At 41.4% G+C, this 27860-nt stretch overlaps 3 protein-coding genes across 6 annotated transcripts in view; 1 reads left to right on the top strand and 2 right to left on the bottom strand.

Annotated features, from left to right (window-relative positions):
• arhgap10 (Rho GTPase activating protein 10) overlaps nucleotides 1-878 on the bottom strand; it is an 89152-nt gene extending 88274 nt beyond the window's left edge. For all 3 annotated transcript variants that reach the window (XR_014569308.1, XM_083766054.1, XM_083766053.1), the window contains exon 1: nucleotides 259-878. Coding sequence is in view for 2 of the 3 variants with exons in the window: in XM_083766054.1 (XP_083622180.1) it covers nucleotides 259-412 (154 nt within the window). In the remaining variant the exon portion in view is untranslated. The remainder of the gene's footprint in view (nucleotides 1-258) is intronic.
• Nucleotides 879-1455: 577 nt separating this feature from the next.
• Nucleotides 1456-16880, top strand: prmt9 (protein arginine methyltransferase 9). Its single transcript, XM_083764712.1, has 13 exons — nucleotides 1456-1831; nucleotides 1958-2157; nucleotides 2309-2457; nucleotides 4090-4326; nucleotides 4601-4768; nucleotides 5067-5169; nucleotides 6347-6456; nucleotides 6605-6797; nucleotides 7249-7432; nucleotides 11290-12010; nucleotides 12579-12732; nucleotides 14991-15113; nucleotides 15551-16880. Exons 2-13 carry the CDS (start codon nucleotides 1960-1962, stop codon nucleotides 15827-15829), a joined length of 2619 nt encoding a protein of 872 aa, XP_083620838.1. The 5' UTR covers nucleotides 1456-1831; nucleotides 1958-1959; the 3' UTR covers nucleotides 15830-16880.
• On the bottom strand, nucleotides 16760-27627 carry tmem184c (transmembrane protein 184C). 2 transcript variants are annotated; one of them, XM_083764713.1, is made up of 10 exons: nucleotides 27025-27627; nucleotides 26197-26327; nucleotides 26056-26092; nucleotides 25656-25861; nucleotides 22457-22531; nucleotides 20649-20742; nucleotides 19817-19929; nucleotides 19376-19469; nucleotides 18650-18821; nucleotides 16760-18536 (listed from the first exon to the last, which is right to left on the bottom strand). In XM_083764713.1, exons 1-10 carry the CDS (start codon nucleotides 27139-27141, stop codon nucleotides 18241-18243), a joined length of 1335 nt encoding a protein of 444 aa, XP_083620839.1. In that variant the 5' UTR covers nucleotides 27142-27627; the 3' UTR covers nucleotides 16760-18240. The 2 variants fall into 2 exon arrangements, with proteins under 2 accessions (XP_083620839.1, XP_083620840.1); XM_083764714.1 differs by having other exon boundaries at nucleotides 27503-27625.
• Between the last annotated feature and the right edge of the window lie 233 nt (nucleotides 27628-27860).

Below are 27860 nucleotides of genomic sequence, written 5' to 3'. Positions count from 1 at the left end.
AAAGTAACAATAAACATTAACATTAATACAATTAACCAAAATTACACCAAGCCAGCGGCAGTGAACTCCCAAACTTCACCTACAGCTGTTATACTTGTAAAGCCAACTCAAGGTGAACTGAGGAGAAACTCTAAACAATGGCTGACATTACACTTACAGTCTTATGAGGGGGGGGGGAAGAAGCAAACACCAAAATGTCAAGGCTCAAGCGACACAACATTGGCCTCCCTGCCCTCCCACATAAGACTTAAAACTTACGTTTAGTGGCATTGATGAGGTTCTTGCCATCCTTGTAGAGTTCTTTAATAAACCTGCTGGTTTTATCCAACTCTGCTTCGTGAGCCTTGATCTTCTCCCTGAAGGTGGGACTGTCCAGATAGCACTCACTGAACTCCAGCGGGTGTAGTCCCATTGCTGTTCTGTTAACACGCCAGCTGCAACTGTTAGCACAGTCTGGAACCTGGTACTGAAGAGCAGTTGCTCACTTTGTAGCGAGCAGACTACAATATAAAAATGAGAATAAGCAGCAGCGGTGTTCTTTATCCGTGCGTTTTATCGCTAGTAATTCCGCTGCTAAACTGTTGCACTCTCACCATGCATTTAAATAATACTTTGCAGCCAGTTAGCGAGCTAACCAGCTAGCTACCAAGTCTGAGGTTCATTGGCAAACGCACAGCTCGCCCAGTTTAGCATTGTAGAACTTCGTTCATGTCCCAAATAAATGCTACTTCTTCTGCTGTCAGTTCTGTTCTTGGATTTAAGGTCCGGCCAGTTGACACGTGCTGTCAGAAAAGCATTTATGTCCATAAAGTGTGTAATAAGTTCAGCCACCCGAGTTGCTCTCTGCTCTCCAAACATATGAAACGGTGAATGACAGATGATCCAAAAACTCCACTGACATGCGTGGGCGTGTCGCTCCGTGGGCATGGCTCTGACGGGCACGGGCGTCGGTCCCTCCCACCGGAGCGAGATCCCTCTCTGTCATTGGTTCGTAAAGACCAATTGAGCGACGGCGTCACGTGCCAAAAAGAGCAGATCTACAAACTGACAAAGCGCCGCATCCCTACGGTGGCATCGCGTTGTAGATCGCGTTTTTGACTGCTGAAAGATCGGGTTCCTGATCCAGGCGGGGCCCAGAGCGGATACGGAAACAGGCGTGTAGATTAATGTGCGCGCGCGTGTGTGTGTGTGTGTGTGTGTGTGTGTGTGTGTGTGTGTGTGTGTGTGTGTGTGTGTGAGTGTGTGCGCGCGCGCGCGCGCGTGTGAGTGTGTGAGAGTGTGTGTGAGTGTGTTGTGCGTGCGTGCGCAAATTGTAGGCGGGTTCTAGACCGGATCAGAGCACCGTGCAGTAAACACGAGGCTAAGATCAGCACGGGTGGAACACATGGATGGGAGTGGAACCTTAAACGAGACTTTGTTTTTTACCGAGTTGTTTTAGTAGGCGGACTTCATTTTCATGTTGTTGACCAATGATGGATGCTTTTGGTTGACCACGGATGGATGCTGCTTTCACGTGAAAAGCATTCCTTGTAGACAACGTGACGTTCTTATACATTGTAAATTTGATCGTGGATGTGTGAACGTGCTATTATTTGACAGTATGTGTGCCTTTGTGTCCGCGAAGGGACCACCTCGCAGCCTCGCTCGTTAGCAAAGTGGTAGCACTGCAGTAGCCAAGGAAGCTAATGTTGATGCATGATAGAAAAGTTGGTGTGTTTCTTCTTTTTTTTATTGAGAACTCTTTGCGCTCCAGAAACCCCGTGTATCACAGCCTGGGACATCCCATCTGTTATTTTATACTCAAATAACCCATGATCTAAACACAAACACAGTAAGTTAACACACTGCTCTGGACACCCTGCCATTTCTATTTGTAGCGTAGCGTCGTTTCACTGTCGGTTAGATGTATTATAGTTAAGGCACAGGATGACGCTCTCTGATCTGTGTCACTCGTCAGGGATGCCCAATGCCAGTTCAAGGCACAGACGGGGTCGCAGAAGCCGGCGGCAGCCCAGGGAAGACCCAGCCAGGAATGAATTGGTTTCTAGATCCCTGGAAAGTGCCCAGCAGTGTCTGTTTAACCAGGATTATGGAACTGCCTTTGTCCACTACCTACTGGTCCTCAACCTTGCCCCTGTGTTGAAGGACTTTGCGAGGGTAACAAAAACTTGATTGTTTATTATGACCAGTCTGCCCATATGTACAATTCCAAGCACTGCAGTATCATAGTAAATCTCCCTGTCTTCTATGCTATGCTTTTATCACTTATCACTCTGGCAAAATAATGTTACTTACTTTGGCCTTGCAGGAATCCTTTAGGTTCACACTCTTCAAATGGGCTGATGAACTTGACTCTGTGGGGCGCATTCAGGACCTCTTTGACTGTTATGAACAAGCTCTGGAACTCTTCCCTGCTGATGAGGTCATCCTTAACAGCATGGGAGAACACTTGTTCAGGTATGGTTCTTGTTACCACGATACTACAGGGAAAGAATATTTGTGTTGTAAAGGTTTATATATATTGTTTTGTTTTGAGAAGTTAAGTCAAGTCATGTTAAAAAAACAACCAGTGCTGCTGTTGCTAGAATACAAATACAAAACACACCAGGCAAGACTTTATGTTACACAGCATACAATAATTATCAAGACGAGATACAATAGCTGTTATTAGCCTGATTATCAGACTGTCCACTCAGAGAGTGGGCGGGGTCTTTGGGCTGGATCCAGGCTAAGTTAAAACCAAAAGATGTGAGTTTTTTTCTAGATTTTTAAAATAATGGGATGAATCTAGGTATCTGCAATACCCTCCATTGACTCCCCACTCATTCAATTTGCGTTTGTATTAAACAACGTTAAACTCACCAACATTGCAGCTGTCAGGATGTCTTGACACTTTATGTCAAGACATCCTCTGCAGGCGATTCTTTTTTTGTTGTAGTTTGGAAGCACTCGTTTTTATTAAGAGGTCGCTCTGCTGCCTCCTGCATTATGTGCAAATGCGAAACAGATGGCACACAGGGCCGTTCAATGACTTAGGACGAGCGCTTCCGAACTCCAACACTTAAAAAAAGAATCACATGCACAGAATTTCTTGACAGAAAGTAGCTCATAACATGTCTACGGTGGATTTTTATGCCACAAAAGCTCTGTACAAAAGCTCTCCGCCCCATGTCCGAAACGGTAGAGAAATAACTGAGTTACCATGTGGGGGTCCCCAGAACATCCAGACCCCCAGGAACACGTTCAGGGGGCCGGGCCGGTTCCGGCATGCCGCCCTGCGTCCGAAACGGTTGAGAAATGACAGAGTTACCGTGTGGGGGTCCCTCTACTGTACCCTCTACTGTATTGTACTGTCACTGTACTGTACTGGCACACCCAAAATCATCATATATATACAGTTAAAATGTGCGAGTGTGTTTGTGTGTGTGTTAGGTTGCGCACAGGTGGTGAAAAACAACCATGCTGTTTTTGTGCACATAGCCTCACACCCACACACACACACACACACACACACATAGCTAAGGGAGTGGTTGCACCACTCAAAAATCTAGAGTTGCAAATTGCGGCTAATGGGAGTTTATACAATATGTCCAACCATTTCTCCATAGAGGGATGAATACGTTTTAAAAGGCTATGGACAGATGTGTTTAAGTCTGGATTCAAAAATGTCCAAAGAAGGTGCAGACCTAACGGGCAAAAGTAGGCTGTTCCACTGTTGCATACCGGCAAGGTAGATGCCTATCTCCTGAACTTGTGTAATATCTTACAACAGGGGTCTTCAGAGTTAGTACAAGGAGTCCGTCAAATCTTTGTTTGATGGGGAACATTAGCCCATTCTTAGGAGAGTTGCTGTAGTGTAGGGGGAAAAAGAGCAGACCAAGCACAGAGTCAACAGTCAAGTTGACTGAGGGTTTAAAAGGTTAACTATCTGAAAATACACATTGGCGTGAATCCAACAATCTATTCAAAGTTTTATCTGCAACACAATTGTATACAATATGTAGCTTCATCTCTCTCTCAGCGAATAGGGTCCTTGGCCTTACAGTACTGTGTATAAAAATACTACTACTTTTTTTATATATCATCCAGGATGGGATTCAGAGATGAGGCTGCAGGTCATTTCCATAAAGCTCTGAAGCTGAAACCAGACTATCCAGAAGCCAGGGAGAACTTCTACCGTGTGGCCAACTGGCTGGTGGAACGCTGGCATTTCCTTATGCTCAACGACCGTAGGAGGAACCAGAAGTACCAGCAAGCCATCCAGAAGGCTGTGCAGGGGGGCTGCAGCACTGTACTAGATATAGGTACTGGCACTGGCATCCTTGGGTGAGATATGTTTTAATTTGGTTTTACTCTTTTATTGTGTATTTTATTGTCAAGATATTTGATAGTCAACTAATCCTCAGACTTCTGAACTGGCCAATTTACCAAATGGCCTTAATTAGAGTAAGGCAGAGATGTAAATATATATTTTTGTAGTAATTAGAAAATATGCTAGTTTTAAACTGGACATTATACTGCATGTTTCAGAATGTTCGTGCGTTAACTGTTAACTGCAATTGTTATTCTAATTATTATTATCCATTTGTCCCGAATGTAGCATGTGTGCTAAAAAGGCTGGTGCTGCAGAGGTGTATGCCTGTGAGCTGTCTAAGACCATGTACGAACTAGCCTGTGAGGTGTTGGCCGCTAATGGAATGAGTGGTAGCATCCAGATCCTCCACATGAAATCTCTGGAGATGGAAGTGCCTAAGGACATCCCAAAAAGGTCATACTTAGATCCAGAGATGTACGAGTCACATATACAACTTACTGTAGGCATGTGTGTATAAACCTTGATAATGATTGATTCCTTCATACACGGTAAAATGTTAATTTTAACTTTAAGAGCTATGGGTCGCTTTGGTTTTCATTTATACAACCGAAGTAAAATGAACACTGAGGATTTTCTTGTGTACTTTACCTATGTTTGAAGCTTGTAGCGATTCACCCATAAGTTTGAATCAAGGAGAAACCCTACAAGCTTCAGTAGACTCAGGTGTTCTACTGGTGTTTCTCCTCCGCAGGGTGTCATTGGTGGTGACGGAGACTGTAGATGCAGGATTGTTTGGAGAAGGGATTATAGAGAGTCTTATCCACGCCTGGAACCACCTTCTCCTTCCTCCACAGGTAACCTCACAAGATTATTATTGACCTGAATTGTTGTTCACGCAATGTAAATTCATAGAAACATATTTAACCTGAAGATGCTACATTTGAATTTCAGTTCTCCCATTCTCTGTTTTTTTTTTAGTTTTATTATTGTCATTTAACATTGATAACTCTAGAACCAAAGTTATCTTGTACGAAATATAATTACACAGCTGTCTTTTAATTTAGCCCAAGCTTTTGTCTATGTGCTATAATTAAATCAATCAATAAATCAATGAATATACCATGGAAGAGTCGTCTTAATTTATTTCCAATATTCAGGCACTACATGTACTGTAGGTATCGCCATCTAGTGGTTTAACTGTGGTAATTCATCTCATTAATGTCACTAATGCAGTCACTTGAGTTCAGACATTTGCTCAAGCCTAAACATTTCTCCGGTTTGTTATTGAATGGTTGGTCTAACATGGGCCCTAGAGCAACTACTGTTCTTATTTTTCTCTCCAGTTTTACGAGTCAATAGAGACTACAGATTCTGTGCTACTGCGCATGAATAAAGATCATGCATCACCATCAGTATCTCCCATAGATTATATGTGCAAGTTTGGTGTGCATAACTCAGAAATGAGCGTACCTTTATTATTCGTATTATTAACTTTTTTTCTTTTCTTTAATTTGGTATTATTTGACTTTCTAAGATCCAAAGAATCAAAACATACCACTCAACAAAGATAAATAAGTGACAATTTCGGACACCACAATTTGATGGGTAGGTCCACTGAAAAGTTGGTGTGGCCGATGTTATGGCCAAGAGTAATGTTTAAATAAAAAACAAATAGTTGGATTTTTTTCAGGACCCCTGAAAACCTATATAATTAGACATCCCCATGTTCATATTGGCCAATTTAAATGTTTACCCCAACTCCCACAAGGAGTTGGTTTGGAACAAATTGAGAGGTGATGGTACACAACACCTTCATGAACACATTTGTGAAGAAAGCTATTGGTAAGCATTTATTTTCCATATTGGTCACAAATTTTGATAAGTTTCCCTAACTAAGTGTGTAATTCTTACAATGTTTATGTCACAGAACGGGATCCAACTCCATCCCCTTCACTGAATAAACCTTCCTAAAATTAGTAAAATGCTCTCACAATATGTCTAAATATCCATTATCCATGTTCCCTCTGAAAGAACGCTCAGGGAGACCTCAGGGATCCTTCTCAGACAGGTCGGGTCATCCCAGCTGGAGCCACCGTGTTCGGCATGGCTGTTGAGTGCCTTGAGATCCGCCGTCATCACAGGTAGGCCCCAAATGAAGGAATGGAAAGTTTACCACCAGCAACCTTTATAATATTATTAAATGTCAGTATGCATCTTCCCACAGTACTAGTTACATTTTGCTTGTGATCTCTTATCATTTTAAAATTTAAAACTTCAATGCCTATCCAGATTCCGTGTTTCGGAGGTGGGAGGTCTATCCATGGCTGCAGCAGGGGAGCTACACAGTCCAGTGAGCTGCAACACAGAGCCAGATGAGTCTATGGAGCCATACACAACAGAGAGGCTGAGCAGACTGCCAGGAGGCTACAGGCCTCTCACCCAGCCCTTTACTGCACTCGACATAGATTTCAACAACGTGCAGGTCATCAGAAACACATTTAGCTGTTTTTAAAGGTTTATTTCATTTTATGATAAAGTATAGCAAGGAGGTGAGGCTGTTGCGTCTGCGTATGGTTCTTCCACCCACTACTGAGGCTCCTGACTGTTTCAAGATAAAAGCATTAGATTTTCATCATGTCTTGTTCATTCCTTGTTTGTGGGAGCACAGATTATGGCAATTTTGGCATATTTCACCCCAAACTGCATGTGTTACAAATGAGATATCGTAAAGGGAATTAACAGGCTTTCCAATATATAGAAATCTGATACACCGTCACTAGTACAAGGACAGAGATCCACAAAAACACAAATCTCCAAATCTTTTGAGGTGTTACAGTCTTCTCCTTTATCTCACTGCAATGGACTTGTGTCCCTCAATTTATATCACTTTGTCATTTTGCTGTTATACTAACACACTAATGTCCACCAACCAGGAACTGGAGGGTCTAAGCTCTAGGGTGGTTCAGAGAGTCCATCTACCTGTAACCCAGGAGGGAGAACTAGATGCTTTGGCGGTGTGGTTCCAGCTCCACCTGGACAAGGAGAACAGCCTGTCCACAGGACCCCAGGAGGATACCTGCTGGGAGCAAGCCATCTACCCTGTCCAGATCCCCAACAGTAAGAGAGCACTGTGCTTTGTTCTTTTATTGAGACATTTTGTTTTACACATCTCGATTTTACACCCACATTACTGTCATGCCTTAAACATGTTTGCTTTTAACAAAGCACATCTACGTGCCATTTAACTATAGTCAAGTATAGTCAAGCAGCCTAGCATTGTGGCTCCACTTCCTGCAGTGACCGAATACACACAATCAGTTTGAAAAAAGAGCAACTTTTGGAAGTACTTTTATTTGAAAGATACGTAGTGTATATACTGTATGTAGTTGTAGATTTAGCCCCATATGTGCCCTCTCCCTACGCTCATTCTGTAGCTCCGAGATGAGGTCACACACTGGGCCCCTCCCACCGCGTTTCAGAAACGGCGCAAGTTTCCGCAAGAATCGTTTCTTATCCTTACCACACCATTAATCCAAAACGTGTAGGGCCCATGTAGGTTTACACTAATTCAAACTTAGGATCGGCCCAGAAAATCCAACTCGCCATTTGAACTGAGCCTTTACGTCCCGTCTTTTGTCAGTCGCTTCCATGTTTATCAAGGAAGCGTGCGTGTGCGCGTGCATGTCGAGTGAACTGAAGTCATTTGGAAATTTTCGACCAGGGGAGGCGCCGGGGAGGCGCTAAAGCTTTTCAACTTCCTTGATAAACATGGAAGCGACTGACAAAAGACGGGACGTAAAGGCTCAGTTCAAATGGCGAGTTGGATTTTCTGGGCCGATCCTAAGTTTGAATTAGTGTAAACCTACATGGGCCCTACACGTTTTGGATTAATGGTGTGGTAAGGATAAGAAACGATTCTTGCGGAAACTTGCGCCGTTTCTGAAACGCGGTGGGAGGGGCCCAGTGTGTGACCTCATCTCGGAGCTACAGAATGAGCGTAGGGAGAGGGCACATATGGGGCTATTGTAGATTGTGTCATGAAACTGGCATATAAGAATGCAACTGGAGCAATGAGAAAGAACATTCAATACAAACACCTGGACCAGGATGTGAACCTCCGAAGCCAGAGTAACGCTGGATGTGGTATCAAAAATGATGCATGCACGTGATTGACCTCCAGCCTTCTCATTTAGCCAAAGACAGGAGAATTACATTAGCTGAGTAGTTTCAGGGGAGCCAGTTTTGAGAGAGGAGAGAGACAAACATAAGAAAACAATCTTACAGGAATACCATTTTGTTCATGTCTTTCAGCACAGCTTTCTTGGCAAGAGCATTTGTGAAACAAAGCACATTGTATAGTACCATATAATGGAGTTATGCAGTGGTTACTAGCCTCAATATGTTCTCTTTGATCCATATTTAGTGATTTATTTGCACAATTTAAAATAACATTTCCATAGTGATCCATGTTGGCCGTTGTTGGTTTCTTCTGTAATTGCCCTTCTTTGTTCTTTGTCTATTTCCTATTAATCACAGTCAAATGCTGATCAATTTCATGTTTACTCTGCTCTGCTGGTTTGTACCATGCATTTCCAGTTTACATCAGTTGAGGGCAGTGTATGTTGTGGAAACTTGTGCGTATTCCTTTATGTGGTGTAAGTGAAACATACGTGTACTGTATGTGATTTAATTTCTCTAAAATATCCAACTATTTGAATATGTGCACTACTCTCACACTCACCTTTTCTCTGAAATGTCCCATTGTGTCAGGGTTTATAGGGATCCCGTTGATCAGCCAATCAGGACATGAATTAGAGTGACTGGGAACCAGTGTATTGCAACAGATAAACCGTGGGCCGGGACCCATTTGTGGGTCACAGACCAATTTGTATGGTCTGTGACCATATATATATTTATTTTAAAAATATGTATTTAAAAAGATTTTTTTACATAACAAAAATGTAAAATTGTATACATTTTAAAACAAATGTAAGAAATTCCATAAATCAAAAAATATATAATTGAGAACTAATGAAAATAGCAATCATCACGGAGCAAGTGATGCGATACGTTGTGCGCTTGTAGACCTGCTATCGTCACTAGTCTGGGTCCTGGGGAGACAACATATTCCTCTTTTGGGTTACAAGCTAAAGGCTAACAGGTTTGGGAACCACTAGTACGATAAAAAAAACTGTCTGATTGAAAGAGTGTTTGTTTACATAAATCGGACGATGCTGAGTAGACTGAAGGTGACTCTTTAGCTCACTCCACGCCGCGAGTGGTTTTCCAGTCGTACCGTGACATATCTACTGATGTTTATGTATATTTAATGAATAATACATTTTTAAATGTATTTTTATTAATTGATTAATAGATTGATTATCAAAGGTTCCAGCAATCCCTAGGGGGGCACCATGTATTCAATCAGCTTAGCTTCAGTCGGAGGTCTCTGTGCTGTCCTCGTTGACAGTGACAGCCCTGCTGCAGTGACGTGATGACGCAGCGCTCCAGTCTCTCACAGAGCCACTAACCCATTCTGACCTGAGATCAGATTCATACGAGGTTTCCACTGGACACACATTGGTCTGATTGACCCATTCTGACCTGAGATCAGATTCTAAAAATGTCATTCGTTCTTCAATTTTTAAAAAATAGCAGACCTACAAGCTCGTATCGCGCCACTCGGTGGCGCGATATGAGCTTGTAGATCTGCTATTTTTCAATAGCTGAAGCATAACATGATGCTAACACCAAAATGGGTTCCCGTTCAGAATTGGCTAATTGGCCAGGACAGCGTCATGGGATTTGCCGGCGCCCGCCACCCTTTTTTCCTGGTGATAACCGACATCCGTTTCCCGGCCCACCATGTCATGTGCACTGCGATCGCCTGTGACACTCTTTAGTGTTCATGAAATTCTTATAGGTGATAAATATGCATTTTCCCCAAACGCCCACCCTGACAAGCCATGTGCTGACATGAAGACATGAACAGATGTTATTCCAGTAGGATTCCTGTATGTGCATCCCCCCGTCTCTCTCTCTCTCTCTCTCACACACACACACACACACACTCACACACTCACTCACCAGTGTTCTTCACCAAGTCATTAACATGAAAATATTACTTCAATAGTTATTTTGTTTTCCTTAAAGGTTCAGCACTGCATTCATACATTAGTTTGTGTAAACGGCTAAACGCGGTGTGTTTGCTCATGGAACACGCAATACAAATGAAATTGATATCACTTGGCATTCATTCATGTTTCATACATGAAGGTAGGAAATTCATCTTCATGAAAACAATTGGCATTGGATATTACGTTTGACCTTTTAGACTTTGAACTGATTTCACTTATCCAGAGTGACATAACAAGTGCAATTGTAGAATGCACTACTGCTTCTACATGAGGATATTTGTTATTCTATTCATTATATCATTTTAAGGCATAATACACAATTCTTATTCACACATGTCCCATTCAGAAACATGATACTGTGGAATGCAGGTAATTGTATTTGTTTCTCATGACTAAAGCGTTATTCGGTGGTGAGGTGACCACCGAACTACAACATGACGTCACGAGCCGCGGTGAAGAGCAAACCCACCGCCACCGCCCCAGCCCTTCTCTCTGTTTTTACTCACCACCGTTCAACGTTATTTCAGCTCCGGTGGTCACCTCACCACCGGAGCGGTGGTCACCTCACCACCGAAAATCCAGACTATGAATGAGCCTTAAGTCCAAAGGCCTATTCATGAAGAAGTTTTCGGTGAAGAGGTGACCACCGAAAACTACAACATGACGTCACGCAGCGGTGGTCACCGTGTTTTACTGGTCACCTCTTCACCAAAAACTAAACCTTTACACAGACTCCGTTTCACTTAAACTTTTTACACATAGAAAATATGGGTGTTAATCCATTTAATAATTTACAGGAGAGGCAGATAAAGACATCCTCCTGTTGTCTCTCCCCAGGTGTCACCCTGATACCAGGGGACCAACTGATTGTGGAGATCTCCTGTCGAGATGCCTATCTCAGACTCTGCAGCGTTGCCGTGCTGAGAGACGGCCGAGAGCTCCGTCTCGACTCACGTTTGGGGTCTGACCTCGGTACAAACCCTGTTCCACACGCTAACCCAGAGGCAGAGCTGTGCAGTGCACTAGCATGCCTCCAAACCGAGCAGAACCTACCTAAAGACTTGGCCTGCATGCTGGAATGTTCTGAAATTGCCCTGCTGAACAACCAACGCTACCACGAGAGCTTCCGCGTTGCGCTAGGCAAACTGATCGGCAGCCTGAAGGGTGCGCGACACGGCCAGGAGCAAAGGTTGGGGTCAGACGGAACGGACGGAACCTCTGCTAACCTTACCTCTGCCACTGACTCCAGTGAGCTGCTGTATGTGCTGGACGTGTCGGAGGGTTTTTCCCTGCTCTCACTAATCGCTGCCAGCCAGGGCCCGGTGAAGGCTTACAGCTCGGTGGAGAAGACCCAGCAGCAGGAGGTTTTGAGGAGGCTGGCTCAGTCAAATCACGTCCCAGAACAACGCCTGGAGTTCTGGCTCAATTACGTGCAGGACGAGCAGGCCGTGCTCCAGAGGCCCTCTGGAGAGAAACTTTGGAGTGCCATCATCTTGGACTGTGTGGAGACATGTGGCCTTATCAGGCAGAAGCTGATGGAGAAGGCTTCACTGGCCAGGTAAATCGTTACAAGGTGGCCTAATCGTTAAAGAATGGTTCCAACTTTAATCGGAACAGTATTAAAGCAATGCTATACAAGCTTTCCATCGTACTCTTGCTGTTGGTCACGAATGGTACTTCCTCACTAGTTCCAATCAGCTTTCAGTAAATTTGCCATGATTTTATGATTTTCTCTGACCTTAAAACGCCTTGATTCTAAACCTAAACAAGCTAAGCTTACCTGGCATTGCCAGAGTGATGATGTGGATTCACTCACATGATGAACATGTGAGTGCATCCACGTCATCAGTCTGGCAATGCCAGGCTAAAACATAGCCATTTGATTGGTGGGTATTACACAGCCTGGGAGTAAGTGCTACCGCCGGTGTGACTAAATTCAGGACAAGAAAGGCTGGTCGCACCAGACTACTTGGGGTTCTATCACTGAAATGCTAAATACATTTTCTTTCAATTCAAGAAATAGTATTACATTTTTCTTGTGTCGCATAGTCTCTTGGGAAAAAAAATAAAACGTATTTTGACAGTAAAATGTATTTTTTCTTTATTGTCTGTGATGTGTATAACAGGTGTCTGTTGGAGGAAGGAGGACGTATTTTCCCACAATCCATTGTGGTGCACGGTATGTTGGTGGAATCGGACACTCTGCTGCTGGAGAGTGCTGTCCAAGGTCAGGAGCCAACGTTAGGCTTCAACATCGCTCCCTTCATCAACCAGTTCACTGTGAGTACTCCTTGATTATCCCATTTTTACCTGAGATCAGATTCTAAAAATGTCTGTTTGAAAATGACAGTTTTCTGAAAAAGCTATGTTTCTATGTCAGTCATTCTTCGATTTTTCAAAAATAGAAGACCTACAAGCTAGCTTGTAGATCTGCTATTTTTAAATAGCTAAAGCATAACGTAATGCTAACCCCAAAACGGGTTCCCGCCTAAAATAGGTTCAATACATATACATATACATAAATAAATAAAAACACACACACACACACACACACACACACACTCTTGTAGTTCACCTACTTTTATTAACCTTTAGACTAGAGAATCTCTTGCAGGGAAAATATGAGAGGAAGGAATACAATGAGAATACATGCTGTTTAATTCATGCTGGGAAGGTAGTCTCTGTTCTCGAGGCACAACGCTCAAATCTTGTATTCTGTCTCATTTTACTGATGCAATAGTCAATATTGACCGTTTCCTCAGATGCTTGTGTGCGTGTGTGTGTGTGTGTGTGTGAGAGAGTGAGAGTGAGTGAGAGAGCTTACATCATTCACATCCAAAAGAAGCATGTTGGCTGGACAGGAAAGAATAAAAAGTTACCTTTAGCCCAAAACACCTTTGTCATTAGTCAGGGTTTGACAACTATTCGACAGTTGTAGTTTACCCTGCGGGATCACAAAAAATGCTATAGGGTGGCAACTATCGATAATTGTCTTTACTATAGATAATTGCGATTATAGTCTGTATGCTTGTAATCATCATACCCAGAATTTATGCGGGAACACCTACTGAGCAGCAAAAAACTACTTTCTGGCCTTGACAGCCAATACATCCGAACAGAAAAGTCCTATCTCATTGCATTAAACAACGTTAAACTCCCTTTGCCATGGGCACTCACTTTGCCACCTTTTTCTTTGCTACTCACTTTATGCATGCGCATACCCTCCTCTATTCTATCGACCTTTTTTGTTTTGCTTTTGATATAAATGAATATTACCCCCAATCAATTATTTGATTTGATTTTTGGTTATTTGTTTTATAATTGATTAGTTCAATTAAGTATTGCACCCCTAAATCCTACCTAACTGACATTCTCATTTGCAAGTCCTTAACTACCAACGAACAAGCAGCGAGCAGTGACGAGAACCAGGATCAGAGCCATAGCACCAGGCAATGTACTTATAATCTTAGAATAGTGTTAGAAAAATAAGTTGTTTTTGGACAAACTATGTTGCTCTGCAGAGAGGTCACATAATATCTTTCATGTGGCTTTCTGTCTGCAGCACAAGAAACCCTTCTGAACTCTTTTTCTTTATTTGCTCTGGAATTCCTGTCCTCCTTTTTTTTCCCTCCTCGTGCTCTCATTTCACTGCGCCCTCCTCCTCCTCACGGGACAGTAGTTTGTTTTAAGACAGATGTCATCTCCGAGCCCCCACCCCTCGATGGAGGACACTATCTGGCACGACTGTCACACTGGAGAACACACAGCATGGCCCAGGACGTTCCTACCTGAATCCATCAGCACACATTACATCAAACAACTTCAAACAGCCCCACATCTCCCAGATCCTCCTCGTCGTAACTGTGACAGGGAGGAGGACCCATTCTTTTGTTCTCCAGCTTTAGCGACAGAGACCGTGCTCTTTGTGGCTGCCAGCTTGATTTACTCCCCTCAGCATGAGTCTGTGGCCCAACGTGCTGTACACATCAGCTGCTGATTCCAGCACTTGTCCCCCCCATTGCTTCAGTTACTCACGAGTTTGATACAGTATTAGGTTAGATTTGATGTGATTAGAGAGCAAAGCGTTCCATCAGTTTGTGCTGAGCAGATACATGCTGACCACCATAGAGGTGGGCAGTGATGTGGACTCATATTGGTCAGTGGGAGTGGGGAGACGGGTGCACCTTTTGTTGTGTGACTAATGTTGCTTTGTGATTATAAATGAGGAGGGTTATGGGGAGATAGTCACAACAAATAGTGCCATCATGATCAGACCGGTAATAATATTACATTTGATTTGTAAAGCACGCACAAAAAACTAAGTGTTTACATAACTGAAGGAAAAATAAATGTTAAAATAAACACGATAACATTTTTAATGTTCACTGACATGTAGCCAATATCTATTTGCCACACCGGTGCTGACATCCTCAACAGATACCGCTATGCTGGTGTTAGTCTGACTCTGTATAAGTGCTTGCCACCAGCTGAAAGCTATTTAGTATTACTTGTTTTGTAATTACTTCCTTCCACTTTAGGTACCAGTCCATGTGTTTCTGGACTTTTCTACATTGGAGTGCAGGCATCTCAGTGAGTCTGTGGAACTTTTTGTACTAGACCTTATGGAGACCACTGCCAACTACACCACCAGAGACGTCAAGGTATGACATGCATGCACATGTAGGGCTGCAACTATCGATTATTTTCTTATTGATTATTCTATCTGTCTTTTGAAGGTTTTCCAAGGAACAGCAAAGTCCCTATGTTTAGAGTACCAGTGGTGCTGTTGTGCTAGAAACGGAGAGAGAGATAGCGTTGCACTGTTGCCTGCTAATTACAATGAGAGAGAGAGAGAGAGAGGTGTCTGCTATTTCCCCCACACAGTAACACTGTCATTTTATATAATTGCGACTGATTGGATAACTGTCCAATCAAACTCTAGAAGGGCCGGCCCCAAAGTCATTAGTGCAGCCACGTTCGGCAGCCGGCGAAAACTAGAGTTCTCAACAGGCCTGAAAATGTAGGCCTTTTATTTAAAGCACCTTGAATAGCCTTTGTGCAAATGAAATAAAATTGTTCACAATGTTTTGTTCTCCAGGTCCAGGCCACCTCCTCAGGCAGGGTGACTGCAGTCCCCTTCTGGTACCAGGTACAACTGGACCCTGAGATCAGCATCAGCAGCCTGAGCCAGGACTCTCATTGGAAGCAGGCGGCCGTTGTGTTGCAGCCTCTGGAAGTCAAGGCTGGGGACTGGGTGTGTCTGCATGTGCAGCTCCACAAGAGCAGCATCTCTATATCGGCCCGCATAGAGAATGAACCCGAGGCCATGTCTGAGTCTGTGGAAGATCTCAGTGCTTTATCTACTCGTAAGATTTAAGGTTTTGTCCAAAACTGCTCCACTTTTTTACAGCTGGGACTAAAGGAGTCGGCTCTGTGAAAGCCTATTTTCAGGATATGTTTGGTGTGTAGTTGTTTTCATTTTAAGTAATTGTATATCCTATCCGATATTCATCAATAATTATTGATGAAACAAATTATTTGTCACATGGGAAGTCTCTATAGACTATATATGCTGTGATAATCACCATTCCTTAATTTGTGACCTGCTGTTGTGCTGCTATAGTCTATTTCATATAGCCTGGCTAATAAGCCAGACCGAATCAGCCGTTGGCAAAAAGACAGTGTGATTTGAGTCTGGCTTATTAGCCAGGCTATATTTCATATACTGTATCACACGTTTCAGGAGAAAGTCAAATTGTCAGACCCCCTCCCTACACCAGTTGATAAATTAAAGTCCTATAAATGCAATTTGGAAATAAAATGTCTAAATATTGAATTCAAATTGACCTATTGACCTACGTACAATACATGACATTAAGACATTTATTTTGTATTTGTTAGGCATTTTTATTTACAAATATTTGTAAAATGCTAAGAGTGACACACCTACCCAATTTGGGTGGTACATTACTGATTACTGTATGATTTTAAATGTGTAGACTGCCGTTAACATTTACATAGTCTAGAGAAGAGGGTCATATTCCAAATAGTTGGGACACTTACAATGGTGATTACCCTCATAGTATAAAATTCATCCCTAGCTGTAGATTCAAGCCCAAAATATTTGTAACATACTAACATTCTGTTGTATTTTTCCGTCTTTTACCATTTTATTTGTAAAGTATGTTTGAATGATCTGTCATTTATAAGTTGGTCATTTCTGTGTTGAAATGTAACTTTGTTATGGATTCATACAGTAATAGCTGGTATGGATGTCGTTTTTTATGGACGATAGAAACACTTTCAATGTGATTGTGGAACAATTTAATCTGATGAAAGATAAAGTGGATGTTTATTTGAACATCACAAGTGTCTGAGCAAAAACAAAACATGGAATATCAAAGTGCACAGTAAAGCAGTTAACTCGAGTGTATGGGTCCATTTTTACACACACACTTAAATGAACATTTACTGAATAACCGGTTATCCTGAAATATTTAGATGCGTTGACAGTTACGTGTCAGGTAAGGCAATGCAACACGCAGCTGCACAGTGCACCACTGCTGATAAGGATTCAACATAATTGACAGCAATATACTTAGCTCTCAACATGGATAATTGACAAGACTGATACACTGTACATTAAAGGCGATCAATATTTGTGCACAAATATCACAATGACAAACTGATTTCAAAACATATACACAGCATAACAAATGACATGGATAGAAGCATTTCTATCCTTGCATGCCTTATTACTTTGTCAGCTATTAGTCAAATGAAATGAGACAGATCCTGGGATTATTAATTGTACACTGTAGTTGATAGTGGATGGACTAGTTCCACGGCACATAGGACAAGGCATTATTACCATACCATTACAAGCATAAGCCAATACAGTCTTTGTGCTACATAGTACACAATGGTTCAGTGCTTTGACCACATTTATAGCCCAGTTCCAGCCCTCACGTAATGGGGACTGCCCATAATTCCCACATCCCATTACGCTTTGCGTGCGGTTTGGGACAGGGTTAGTAATGCGCCGAGTCAGACCAATGCACCATCGGGCTAATAACACAGCAAATACATAATACTGTATCACAGTAGTAGCAAGACCGTGTTAGAAAATCTATACCAGCTTTTGCCAAGGCTGTAGGTGTTTGGACACGTGAGCATGATCGATCTTTAACCAAATAATCTTTTCTTTAATATTATTCACCTACAAATGATTATCTACTCACCCTCATGCCAGTTGAAACTTGAAAGAGATTCAGTTTTTCATGCCCATTAATTGCCTCCATGAGTTTGCTTTAGTAGCTATTAACAGTATATTATATAACTGAATAGCAAAGGGCTTGTTTAAAAATATCTAAACTGAACATAATCGAAGTGTCACCCCGTAATTGGGATCTCTCCAAAGAGCCAGTGTTTCCCTGTCAGAACCTTGTGCAAGAAAGTTGAGAAAAGGTTTTTACCTGCTCAACTCAATACAAGTCCCTCCTGAATGAAATAGTTTACAGACAAAAGTAACAAGTCATCAAGGAGAAAACTCGGAGTGCTGTCCTGTAACTTTCTTTAGTGCCCCTACTAAACATTCTTAGAGCTGTCATTGACAGAGAGGTCCATATGTAATTGCATTTTTAGGGAATGTCTTTTACCACTCTGCTAATGTGCTTTTATTTCTTTGCATTTTTAACACATCACTCGTTGGTTTTGTTTTGGTCATTTCGGGTTGGATTGGAAGGAAATGACAGAGTTTCCAGCTCCAACTGTGTTCAGTAGAGCCTTCTAGCTGATAATGATCAGATCTGCCTCGGCTGGCTCTTTGGTGTCTTCAACCTCTTCAGGTCGGGCCTCATGTCCTTCCTCCTCCCAAGGGCAGCTAAGCCCAGCAGGGGCCGAGCGGGAGTGTGGTGTGAGGGTTCTGCCCAGGCCCTGGTACCGACCCTTGGGGGATGTCGGGTTAGATGTGGTCTCGGTGGCAACAGCATCTTGGGAGCCCGCGGAGAGCAGACCAGATCGTTCACCGTCATCCTCAGCCTCGCCAAAATAGGTCGTCTTTGGACGACCCATAACTGTTCTCCCTGTTTAGGAAAGAAAGAACACTTGGAATTTACTTATGGACATATTGGAAAAGACAATTTTGTTAATTTCTTTGTAAATACATTCATGGTACCATTAGCTAGCCACTACTCACCAACATTGCGGACTTGTTCAGAGATGTCTGCTCTGACATCAGAGACGTCCCACATGGCCATGAAGGAGTCGAAGCAGGAGCCCTCCTCAGCCTCCTGAATGTAAGGCTTGTAGGTGAAGCTGAAGTGATGGGCAATGGCTGCTAGGAACATCTCCACACAGATGATAAAATCCTGGATGGAACAAGAGAAGTCTGTCAGGATTTCTTTGGTTGGAACCGACTCAAAGTGACTACCTATATAGTTATAAGAGATAAGATGACACAAATTACTAGTTTGAGCAGAAAGAGGAAAAAAGCATTTTAGCTTGTAAAATCATTTACCCTAACAAAGCAACACAAATGTAGACAACAAAACACAAACACACACATAGTATATACATACATATATAGTGCATTATAGAATATATTGTCACAGGAAACTAGTTTACAAAGGACAACAGTATATCTCTGCTGTTAGAAACCACCTAACTCCAAAAAACTTCAGGAAATGATAAACCATCCAGCTCAAGTGGAGTTGGGTTTTTGTCAAAGTGCTTTTTAATACTTTTCATTGGTTCAATATTTTTTTAACCAACACACAGACAAAGGGTGTTAAATAGCACTGATTTATGAAAAACAATTATTAAAAAAAGTTAGGTGGTTTCTCCGGACAGAAACAGATATTGGAACAATTACAACCCTGTTGTATACTGTGTCACTGTTCTTACAGACACATTTCAGGTGTACCTGTAGGCCAGTAGCCACAGCCTCAATGCTTTTCCAGTCCCATGTCGATGAGATCACACCCACCTTCACCAGGAAGGCAATAAACACAGCTTGCCTGAGACATGAGAATTCAAGTTCACAAAATGGTAACAATCAATTCTGATCTCTGCAGCCAAAGCAGGAACTGATTAGTTAACGGCAGTGCAAATCAATGAACAGCATTATTTGCCTAACTACACATGCAAAGTGTGGAGAATATGGCGACTGGCGTGTACAGGCCAAACTGCTATCATAGATATCTATGGGTGATGAAAACACAACTGTGTTCTATTTTATGAATCAGGAAAAAAAGTATCGATATAATAAAACATAGAAAAAAAGAACCCCATAACAAGAGGTAGAAATACAGATACTAATAAATACAGAGTCTAAGTGACCATTTAAGTTTGAACAGACACTTACCAGAAGGACACAAACACCACCATTTTGACACATAGGAACTTGCCCACTGGTTTGATGGGGCTGAGCTCCTCTCTCAGAGCCTTGTAAAACAAGACTAGACAATACATGGCAAACTGGGATTGGCAGACGACGTAGTTCCAAAGAGTGAGAGAACAATGGAGAACAAAGGAAATATACATGAGATTGTTGCATTAATATAATAACTTTTTAGATATGCTTCTAATAAAAAAGCGGTGATGGTAATAAAGTGTGCATACCGGTACTTCTAGCCTGTCTATTAAAGAAGACTTCACCCATTTTCAACCTTATATCATGTTGATTATAAATTGATCCTCATTATAAAATAGCACAATTCCCATCTCCTCAATCTGTCTCAATGGACAGCTCCGAAACCTGGATACCAATGACATCATCGATGGGAATTCGAAGCCAATACAAACTACCGTACTTCTCTTCCTGGAAAATTTAAATTCAATTAAATAGAAGCCATTACATTAATAATAATAAAACGATTATGTCACTGCCTGGTAGGCAGGTGTCTGCTGAGACAAAGGGCACAGACAGAAATGGTGCCATCTTATAACATTTGTGAGGACCAATTACAGTATTAAGAAAAATTAAAATGGACCTTTAACAAAATAGAAAAGGGCTTAACATATACCATACATGTAATACCGGGCTGGAGCTTCAGTAAAATCACCTCAATAAATGTACCCAGAAGCATGTAATTGCATATTAGATTAGCATGCTGCTAGCACAATGGTACTGTATGGGGTCTTACTAGAAGCAGAAAATACATTAAGATTATGCTGTAATCCAGTGTCTTAATTACCAGCTGGGACATATTGTTGAAGATAACCAGGTAGGTCCAAGCGTTTTTTGAGCTGAAGTTGCCTTCATCATATACGCCACATAGCTGACATATCCTGCATGGTGGAGAGAACCAGGTCAAAGATTGGAACAAGAGGAGGTAATGTACTCAGTTGAATGATGCCACTTCTTAGGGATGTATTGTTTGTAGACAGACTGTATGTACTGTAGGTTGGTGAAATGCATTTAATGAACGGCATTAAAAGGAGCATGAAACACTAGGCCAAAGTTTGTGTTAGTTTTCATGTACAGTTTAAAAAACAGAAGGGTAAAAACCTGGCAGGCTACTATAGTATAAGACACTGGTTCCCAATCACTGGGTTGGGACCCATTACTGGATTGCGGACACAATATGGGTCCCCTTATTTTTTGTTTCCTAAATTTGGGTTTTAATTATTTCAAAACATTTTCAAAAAACAATCCCAAAAAAGCATTCGTTTCTTGAATTAAAAACAAATTCAATTGTTTTATTTTTTTCATAAATTTCATGAAGAAATAAAAAGAAATGCCATAAATTAGAGAACAAATGTTAAAGTAGTGAAAATAGTCGATCTACATATGAGCTTGAAGATCTACTATTTTCGTCCCAGGCAAACATCTAATTTATTTTTTGGGTCACAGGCTAAAATGGTTGGGAACATCTGGTATAAGGTTTACTGTGTACTGTCTATAAACGTTAAAGGAGTGATTCAGTGATTTGGGGGATTTGGAAAACCCCCCGGTACGCCCCGGTAACAAGATGTGCACATGCACACACTACAGTGGGGGGACACTCAACAGGCCAACAGCGCACACCCGCCCCCGCTCGATCATGATTGGCGGAAGGCACCTCTTCATCCTGATTGGATGAAGGCTGGGCCACCTAGCCAAAAATGATGAAGGCTGGGCCACCTAGCCAAAAATGAAACCTACGGTTTTTATTGACCCCAGGGGTTAACTGGGGACAGGGAGGCGTATTTAAAATAATATACCTTTAAATACACCACCATGGTAATTGTACATAAAATTGAAATGTAATAATAGGCGTGTTAGAATTTACTTTGACACCAAACCAATACCCACAATAGAGCGGTATAAATGGCACCACAAACCTACGTCACATCGCCAATCCGACTGACACAGTATGTCTGAGCCATAGTGTCGGGGGCTTTGTCAGAGTACCCATTGTAACCGCCTGCCTGCTGTCCTTTTGTGCCCATGTATGGAGATCTCCCAGCCAGCCCTCCCATTAGCCATTAGCAAATTTTAATATAGCATTAACGCACGCAACAGCCTCTCACGTCCCACCAGGCAGCACTGTGCCCGATCTGCAGGTACAGCTACAGCCACGTCAAAAGACCCGACCCTGAACACGCAACAAACGCAATCCTTCAATTCGACCAAAACGTTGGAAACACACCTGGTGATGATGAATGTACAAGCATAGACAGAAATCAAAGGTATTGGCAATGCTTGCACATTGACACAGCTAAATTCAACATATTGTCAATTTTATTAGCTGCAGCTGTGTTGATTCCATCAAGGTGTATAAGGTCAGTATGCCGTGTTTTTACCCTTCAGTCATTTTTAACCTGCACAGGAAAGGGAACCTACTAAAACAGCCTAGGATTTCATGCTCCTTTAAAGTAGCAATAAGTAAACTAGCAGTAAAGTAGTAGCTAATATTTTAATATATGTATTTTTGTATACAATGCAGTCACATGAGCTACCAAGAAGCATCAGTATCCACTAGCAACCGTGTCATCAAGGCCATTTCATACACATACTTACAATGCAATAACTGTAGTGACTGGTCTTACAACTGTGTACTGCAACACTCCCAGTTTACATCTCAATAGCAGGACCCTGCAAGAAAATGCAAAATATATATATATTAGTGCATAATGTAGATTGTTTGGAAAACCCAATACTGGAGGTTATGGATATTGATACATACAGTAACTTTATTATTTTACTTGTAATATGTACACAACAGGTGACAGTATAAACATTTCTTTATCTTCTAGGACTATGGATTTGACATTGTACTACTGAATATAGCTTTTTTTTGTTGCAATTATTGTATATTTCTGCCTGGTACCTGCTGGCATCTATATGACAAACATTTAGCAATTTATGCTACAGCAGGCCCACTACTTGCAGGGGTTAATGTTAAACGATTCAAATAGCACCGCATTCTAAAATGCCGTGTAAACAAATGCTGTTGTGCTCGCGGCAAGTGCATATTTTCTTAAATGAGAACACACGGTTGGTCTCGTGAAGTCCTCTGGTCCTAATCAGATACAGACACGCATGTTAACTGATTTCTGAGGTTGGCCAATTGGGGCTAATTTGAAGTAGATGAATGTCAGTGAAGGCCTCCTTCAACCCAACAGCTTTCAAATAAATATTCAAGAAACAGAGGGAACTGCACATTGTCATTTACTTTGAGAAATCTCTCTTGCTTCTAATGTTTCAGTGCTCCGTCCAAGGCATACATACTTTTCTGAGAGATTACAGGATCATTGCTGATGTATAAAAACAAAACTCTGTAATCTGTATTAAAACCGACGAAATTTCCCTCTGGGGGGGGGGGGGGGGGGGAGATCAATAATGGTTTTGCTAGGATTACTTAGCTTAAATGTCTCTGACATGATATCAAAGATTATCAAATTATTATTATATATTTCTTTCAATTGTAGGGTTTGGCTGGTTTAACGAACAAGGTTTATTTCAAATTACAGTATCTTATAGGGATACAGCAGATGTGGCCGCAGATGGGCCGCACATAATAAATAGAGATTTATTAGACATTATTAGCGAGACTCAATGGAGTGTTTCCAAAGAAGGAAAATAATTTGCCGATAAGACATACCGGTATTCACATTTCAAATGCATTTCAGGACCGTTCTTCCTGTTTTCATGGCAAATTATTGCCTCTATACTTCTGAGTGATTCTCTGCTCTTCAGTCCCATGACAAAACATGTACTTATATAGAGAAGTCACAAGGCATGTTAAATAAGCGTGGATAATGTTACAATTTGTCTAATCAACATGTCAAATGTACTGGAATTGTGGACTTCTCATGAACAAAACGATAGACATGTTGATAATCAGAAAACGTATAGCCACTCAAACACGATACATGTCAACTGCAAGAAGATATGAGTGAAAATGGCTTCCAGTATCTTTGACAGAGGAGAAATAAACGGATCTAATGTTCTTTTCCAATAAACGGATCTAATGTTCTTTTCCATTAAATCAGTACCAACATGATTTTTCGAACAAAAACGTCAGTGTTGTCGGTGAGAAAATAATTGAACCAGGAGTCACCTTGCAGGTACTGTACATCTTTGTAATCGTTAGATCATGGATTTGGTTTTGTAAATGTGGTTTGTAAACGGTGTGCTGTATGCTATATCCTACATTTTGTGAAAGGAAATAATGTTTTTCTTAGTCGCTTTGGTATAAGGTATAGTGAAATCTCAAAACTACATCTAGACACTTGTACAAACCATAAAAGCAATGTTTTCAAACTAATTGTCTGACGTTTCCTACATTATCAATTGTTCATGCCATGTTGATCAAAATGTAATACCCCGCAAATTACACGCAAAATGCTTCAGCCTTGGCTGTGCTATATATAAATGTGCTATAGAAATAAAGATTGATTTGATTCAATTTGATTACATTTTTTGGAAATGTCTTTTGTGACTTCCACTACAGAAACGGAAAGTGAAGTGTTAGATCAACCAATGACCAGTTCTCTAAAATAGCTGAGGTGTATCTCATCAAGGGATTGTAATTGCATTATGGAAGCTATCTGTTGTGATGTGGATGAGAATTTGTAGCCCGATAGACATGCACACCAGGAGTTATAGAAAACATATGCTGTAATTTCCCCATATAGCACTGTAGTATGTACAGTTCTGCCTAAGAATTTAGTTTTATGTTTACATTTATCTTTTTGTCCCTTTGTGCTATGCAGTGTTGTAGAATAATCTTGATTATTTTCTATATTGCAACGACATGAATCCTTTCCAATCACCTGTGATCAATCTCCCATATACAGTAATGTGTAACTTTGTACTGGTGAAATTGATGTATGCAAAACTGTAGCCATTATGTGCATCAGCTATATTGACAACATATCTAAGCATTTTGACTATCTTGTTTATACATGATGTTCATTGGCATAAACATGCCAATAAAAGGATTTTGAGCAAATTATGGTTTTTGCAGGTAAATCTTTGCGTGGTGCTGTTAGTGTTAATGAATTGTTTTTGGGAAAGTTCAAGGACGATTTAAGAAATGCACAGCTGAGGAAAAACCGCAAGACTCCAGCCACAGTAGATGCATAGAAGAATAGGTTAATAAATATTAACTTATTTCTGTCGGCTCTGACATTTGTGAAGTTGCATGCTGAAGAAACTGTTGGTCTGTAATGTTTTTTGTTGTGCTTTCTCTTTGCATTTCTACTGTCTTAGTGATGTGTCTAAACCATATCTAATAGTAACAGCAGTAGTAGTAGTAGTAATAAATAGAGCACCGAAGTCTGACGTCAATATCGGTAGAGGGCGCAAATCCACAGGTTCATGTACTTTTTATTTGCATTGTAATCCCCATAGGGGGATTTTAGATCGCATCATATAATAACTGTGAAAAATAAACAAATCTTCCAGGCCGCTTCACTCATATGGATATGAAGAATCAACTGACTGACTTGTTACTGCTACTGAATTAGTTACATTTTCACTAGAAACGGACTGTATCATATATGAGTGACTGACGGTCGCAAACGATACAGAGACAGGTTGATTATTTTTGGTCCACAACGCTTATATGAAACAATTTTAAGATGGGCCCATGTTATTCTCCATAGAGAAGTTACTTTCGTGAACCAGGGGAATCGAGGGGACGAGCGAGTGACGTCAGGACTTCAGCGCTCTATAGCAGTATTATAAAAGTTTATCTCTCCAGGAAACTCACTCTCCCATCGGCCAGGGTGGACACCAGCAGAGAGGAGGCAGGTGTTTCTGCTGTTCCTGGACCTCCAGCATCAGGACCAGGTTGGGATACTGGCGGCCCAGATAGTTCAACAGGAAGGTCATGAAGTTGTAGATCACATAGGCCTCATAGCACTCTCTGCACGTGTCCACATAAATTGCTATATTGGGGTACTTCAATGCAATCCACTATAAGATAAGGAGAGAGACAATGTTGTGGATTAAAGGCCAGTAAGTAACCATGAAACATTCAGAAGTCACAACCTTCAGTGCTCATCTGTTTAGGATAACTTGGAGGGATTTTTCTCCCAAAGAAAATTCCAAACAAAACGTGTATATGAACGGAATGCAAAATAGGTTTCCATGTACTACACACAACTTACACTGTCCATGCTGTAGATTGGTACCATCCATAATATCCTAAAGACAAAACAAAATACACAATAAGTCTCACACATGCAACAACAACATAAGGCACACACTAGTATTACTACTACTACTAAACCTTTGACCATTCATTGTACCTGATAATTGGCTTCTGAAGTTCAGGCTGAGTGTAATGCACCAGATGCTGCAAGATGCCCCATAGTGATATGGGAATAGTCATGAAGACAAATATCCCTGCGATGAACCATGCTTTGTTATGAGTGGTCACCTGAAAGACATTAGAAATAGCATCAAACCGTTTTTACCTGAACAGACACTCAGGCACTCTGTCAACACAATCACTTCATTCATTGTGGATAAAATATTGTCAGAGTTCATTGGGTGAATGAAAGGACTCCTGGATAAACTCTTTTGGATAAAGGAAGAGTGTGTCTGTACTCTGTACCTGAAAAGTCTGGGGCTAGGGCTGACCCCTCAATGTGAAATTAACTACTTTTTTAGTAAAAATAAAAGTATGCTTTGGGAAATGGTCTGAAATAATGTAAACAATACAAGTAAGCCTACATCATTATCAGACCTAAATGTATTGAACTTTTTGTTTATGCCATAATGTCTGGCTATCCACAGCTTTTAAAGTCTCGCACAGCCAGACAACTTCCACATTCTCAGATTTGAAAGCAGTCTCCAGTCAACAGTCTGGCCATGCGAGACTACAGGTTTTGAAATATTAGGTGGCACTATGGCAGGCCTTGAATATTTAGGCATGTTCAAATAATTTGTATCCGTTTAGGTGCACAGACTTCTCAGGTGCCCACTCTTCCTCCTAAGCAGTGGAGTCGTTCACCCTGGCCAGTTGTCTACATTCATAATAATCATCACATCAAGATCTTTGCTTCCCATCTAAAAAAACAACAACAAGCCAATCCACATTCGTTAAATTTAGCCAAGATCACAAAACAACTAACCTCTGACTTCTGTAGCTCCCAAATGCATAGCGGTAGAACGACAAGCAATAACAAGATATACAACAAAATAACCAGCGGGCGAATCCATTTCCTCCAGTTCCCACAGGTACACGGCATCTTACGATATTTAGGATATCGAAGCCTTCACAGCTGGCCACAGGACAGTGACCACTAAATTCTAACAATAAAAATTTGGACTTGCCGACCAGCACTTGACACATTCGGCCAGCAACAACCGTTGTGATGTAAAAGGAAAATCCCCTTAGGTCAAAATAGTACTAACTATAACGTTAGCTGACAACCCAAAGCTAAGTTTCATTCATAGAAAGATGTTGAATAATTATTAGATTGTATTACTCGCTATTTTAGCAAGCTAGATAGGGAAGCTAACATTAGCTCGTCAGCTGACTCGTCGCGTAAACAAAACCCCATGACTCCACCATGCTTCTTCAAACACGGGGAAGGTCCACAGTCTTACTTTTCAGAACAGTTGTAGTCAAATAATGAAATGTGACTACAATAAAATATCAATTGGGTAAATGTAGGTAATTCGCTGTTTTCTACCCGCAGCTGAAAGTTTTAGCATAACTGTTGATTCGTGTTGTTGTTGTTGATTATGTGGACTTCCTGTTGAGGTTGCGATTGTTCCCGCCTTCGGCCGATTTGATTGGACATTGCAAATTCATTAGCCAATCACTATCAAGGATTGTGCTCAATGTTTATTGGGCAGTTTGCTTGGTTTAGGTTGGGTTATTGGAGCTTGTCATCAATCGGCTTTACAGTCGAGTATCCGGCGTTAGGCGGATACGGAAACGATGTATGTGCGTCCATCCATG

This window comes from Protomyctophum parallelum (genome assembly GCF_964188405.1).
Source record: "Protomyctophum parallelum genome assembly, chromosome: 5".
NCBI classification, from domain to species: Eukaryota; Metazoa; Chordata; class Actinopteri; order Myctophiformes; family Myctophidae; genus Protomyctophum; species Protomyctophum parallelum.
Note: the sequence above shows the minus strand (reverse complement) of the source record. Positions and strands in the feature narration are given on the sequence as shown.

Coding starts and splice junctions, on each gene's coding strand:
- prmt9 (XM_083764712.1), top strand. CDS start 1,960: ATGCCCAATGCCAGTTCAAGGCACAGACGGGGTCGCAGAAGCCGGCGG. Junction 4,327..4,600: donor ACTGGCACTGGCATCCTTGG/GTGAGATATGTT, acceptor TCCCGAATGTAG/CATGTGTGCTAAAAAGGCTG. Junction 12,733..14,990: donor CCTTCATCAACCAGTTCACT/GTGAGTACTCCT, acceptor CTTCCACTTTAG/GTACCAGTCCATGTGTTTCT.
- tmem184c (XM_083764713.1), bottom strand. CDS start 27,141: ATGCCGTGTACCTGTGGGAACTGGAGGAAATGGATTCGCCCGCTGGTT. Junction 19,930..20,648: donor TCAACAATATGTCCCAGCTG/GTAATTAAGACA, acceptor TGCCAATCCCAG/TTTGCCATGTATTGTCTAGT. Junction 19,470..19,816: donor GTGGTGTTTGTGTCCTTCTG/GTAAGTGTCTGT, acceptor CTCATGTCTCAG/GCAAGCTGTGTTTATTGCCT.